General features: G+C 29.1%; 1 protein-coding gene across 1 annotated transcript; it reads right to left on the reverse strand.

The window, feature by feature from the left end:
- Positions 1-503: 503 nt before the first annotated feature.
- LOC123905536 (transcription factor MYB74-like) lies at positions 504-2,266 on the reverse strand. The gene is made up of 3 exons (XM_045955183.1): positions 1,948-2,266; positions 1,688-1,817; positions 504-1,574 (listed from the first exon to the last, which is right to left on the reverse strand). The coding sequence occupies exons 1-3, from the start codon at positions 2,081-2,083 to the stop codon at positions 764-766; spliced, it is 1,077 nt and encodes a 358-aa protein (XP_045811139.1). The 5' UTR covers positions 2,084-2,266; the 3' UTR covers positions 504-763.
- Positions 2,267-4,292: the final 2,026 nt, after the last annotated feature.

Consider the following 4,292-nt stretch of genomic DNA (forward strand, 5'->3'; position numbering starts at 1 on the left):
TTATAAATCATTCAAGATCTCTATATAATAAAATAAATAATTTTTTTAATATATTTTGATGTTAGCTCAAAGTTTTCGCAAAGATAAAGATAGCTTGTTTAATTTGGTGTTCCAATTCCAAAGAGGTAAATATATAAATGGAAAATGCTAACTAACGTCTCTGTGATAGTAGTTAAGTAACTAAATATTTTAAAATCTTTTTAAAACTTGTATAATGAACCTCTAAAAAGTGTAAAAAAATATTATTTTTTATATAATTATTTTTATTTTAGTTCCGTTAACTAGTGGGACATGATGAATATTTCTCCTAAAATGGTACAATTTTATGATTGAATTTAAATTTGATAATACTAATCAAACTAGAAAAAGACTCAAACCATCTCATTAAAACGTTGAGTAACATTTTTTTATTTTTTTTTCTATTTTAAACTCTTATTCGATTCTCACATGTATCACTAATCTATCTAAGAGGAAAGGAAAACATGCATATCATCATCATATATAGCAGCAATAAACTTTGATATATAATTTTAGAATTAAGTAGAGGAAAATCTGAATTAACAAAGATAAACTTTATCAATCAATAATATAGGAAATGTTACAAATATCAACATGTACCACCAAACCAAAGGAATCATAGATATATACCATATATATATATATATATATATCCCACCAAAAACAAAGGGTGAAATAATCAACATGTTAGGTTGATTTAACTGTTGATGATGATGAAGAATCCGATTAAATCGACCATAGCATATTACATGAAATCATTGGCCTCTAAAATGTGTGCAGGGATTTCAAAATTCAACCTATTACAACTTTCATAACTTTCTCTCTCATCTTCTGTATTGCTCCCAAGGATACACGTGGAATTTGAATTCAAAGGTGTTGGAGTAGTACTAGATGATGGTGTTGATAAAATTTGGTTTGAATTTCGATACATGAGATTTTGATTATCTGAACCATAATAATAATTATGGCTTGATAATTGAGGTACATAATCCTCTTTTAAGGTACTTAAACCAAATCCATTTTCATGCCAATTTTCAATATCATGACCAAAATATTGTTGGTAATTACTAAGGTCATTGAAATTTGATGTATATGGTTCAACTTTGGGTTCAAATAAATGTGATTCATTAGGTAATGAAGATGAAACACAAGGGGTGGTGAATGTGGTAGTACAAACATTGGCATTAAAATTAGGTACTTGTTGAACTTGGTCTTGGAATTGACCAAAATTTGAAAGTGGAATTTGATTTTGTATTGGAGGATTGAAGGGTTGGTTTTGATTATTACTATAATCTTGTTGATGTGATGAGGTTGCGAAGAGTAACTTTAGAAGCTCAGGATTCATGACCAAAGGTTGTTGCATGTTAAGGAGATTTTGGAAATTGTTCATTTGAGATGAACATAGAAAAGAAGAGAGGTCCAATAAGTCAAGTCTAGGACTATGTGTTACCGGATCAATTCCCATTCTCAAAAGCCTTTTTCTAATGTGTGTGTTCCAGTAGTTCTTTATTTCGTTGTCCGTCCTTCCTGGTAATCGAGATGCAATCGCTGACCACCTATAGTAGAGTTGACATGTGATTAGTATGAGCGGAAGATTCAACTATTTGCGAAAAATAATTTGCCCAAAACTAAATATAGAACCAAAAAAGAAAGAGGATTAATTAATTACTTGTTGCCAAGAATGCTATGTAGTTGAATTATAGTCTCTTCCTCTTCAAATGAAAATCGACCTCGTTTTATGTCTGGTCGGAGATAGTTTGTCCAACGTAGACGACAACTTTTACCACATCTTTGCAAACCTATAATAATTCAATGAAAAAAAAAATAACTTAACCAATTAATAATATGTAACAAATCAAGAAAAGAACTATATTATTGAATGAAAGTAATGGAAATAGGAGAATTAATTATATGCATGCATATATGTACCAGCATTCTTTGGGAGTGTCCTCCAATTGCCATAACCATGTTTTTGAATGTAATCAATGAGTTTTTGATCCTCCTCAGTTGTCCAAGGTCCTTTTTTAAGACCATTATTCTTCTCACAACAAGGTGTTCTTCCCATTGAAAAAGTGCTTAAGTGCTTAAACTCTTGTAAAGTTGATCTAATTCAAGCTGCTCAAATAGTTTTGTTGAAGCTAAAGAGTAGTAATATGGAAGAGATACGTGAAAGAATAGAAAAAGAAAGAGTGTGAGAAATAGAGAAAGAAATAATAAATGATTGTAGGGTCCTTAATGGAACACTAGTATGCAAATTTGGGTAGGGTATAAATAGAAAAATGGATGGTGAAAAGTGTTTAGATTATAAGTCAAATGGATTCGGTGCCGTCCCTTGTTATCTCTGTTTGACCACACTTATACGTGTCTCTATATTCTAATTTCATAAGACTATATTGCTGCATATATATATAATATAATGCGGCTACCTACTGTACACATTAATCTCTTCCTGTTGATTTTTTTTATTTTTTTTACTATTTCGATGGAAAATGTGGCTATTAAATTAAAAAAAAAAATTTGTGCAAATCAAAGAGCCATTAGAGATTCTGTGGTTCAGTATCTTCTAATTTAATTAAAATTTTGAATTCTAAGAAAATATGTGTTGTATCGATTTGAGTTCTAAAAAATTTAAGAGATTAGTATTTAGGAAAAATAGTCATTTTGGTTCCTCAATATGTAACTTATTGTCATTCTGGTCCCTCACCGAGGAAAAACTACTAAATAGTCTCTAAACCTACATTTTGTTAGTCAGTTTAGTTTATGCTATTAAGTTTGTCCGTTAACTCAACAAAAAAGTTGACGTTACATTTTTTTGGACTCACATCAACTTGCTGAGTTGGCACTAGGAAGGGGAAACAACTATTTTGGTCCCTGAATGTACAACTCTCTGTCATTATGATTCATGACTCAAGAAAAAATACAAAATATATATATATATATATATATATATATATATATATATATATATATATATATATATATATATATATATATATATATATATATATATATATATATATATATATATATATATATATATATATATTTATATATATTTCTTGACCCTGCAATCCATTAGTCACTTTGGTCCCTAATGTTAAAAATGATTATTAATTTTTTAGTGAACAAATTGATTACATCTAGAAGCTACTTATATATTAAAAAAAAAATTGGGAGCAAACAAAGTAAAGAGTAATTTGATTGACGTTTTACAAATTTCATGGGATATTTACTTATTTTCAAATTTTATAAGACTATTTGACGAATTTTGAAATTTTAGGGAGGTATATTTAACATTTTACTCAAGATTTTAACTCAATCTTGTTATTTCAATTATAATTTCACAAGTGTATGTCTTAGTAATTGAAGTCATTATCATAATTTTTTAAACTTCTTCATTAAGATTATAAAAAAAAAAGTGGATTTTGAGGGCATCATTTTCCGTGGAGTGTGACTCCTAACTTTCTGGATTCATACTTAGATGTAATTGAAATCAAATGCCACGTACCCTATTTTACAATAATATTACAGGGTATACACGGCGTTCATTATTTTCTTTCTTTATTAATGTAATGCATGGGAGAACTGCCTTCGATTGATGATGATCTGTTTTCTTCCTTTTGCTGACAACACTACACATTATATTAAGTGTTTAATTTTTTGGCCAATCAATCTCTAGCTCCACTCCGGCCTTGAATGTGATAAGCAGCAATAGTCATCTGAGTGCCATTTAAAAAAAAAAATCATCAAGTTCATGAGCTTAGCTCAATTGATTGGACATTACATTATATATGCAGGAGATCGAAGTTCGAACTCTGATCATCTCACTTATCCACTTTAAGGGTGAAATTTCTAGCCACTAGACTACTTAACAAAAAAAATCATCGGAGTTACTATCCATGTGTATATTGATTCGGTCAAATAAATGGGGATCAACTTTTTACAAAAGTGATTAAAATTAGCAGGTAAAAAGTGATACTATAAAATTCAGGGGCTAAAGTTGTAAGTTTGTGGAAGTTAGTTAGATGTCAAAAATACAATTTACTCTAAAAAATAATTTAAAAAATAATATTTTCTTGTGATATTGTAATATCGACATATAGTAGTCACTTTATAGTCCGTATGTGGGCATAATTAATGCCAAGAAGCCTTGGAAAAAAAAAAACATGCCAAGCATAAAGGACTATTGAGGATGATCATTTAATACAACAAGGCAATAATAGAGTTTGATGTTTGCCAAAATATTACTAATAATATACACAAAATTTACTGTG

This window comes from Trifolium pratense, linkage group LG2 (assembly GCF_020283565.1).
Source record: "Trifolium pratense cultivar HEN17-A07 linkage group LG2, ARS_RC_1.1, whole genome shotgun sequence".
In the NCBI taxonomy this organism is placed as follows: domain Eukaryota; kingdom Viridiplantae; phylum Streptophyta; class Magnoliopsida; order Fabales; family Fabaceae; genus Trifolium; species Trifolium pratense.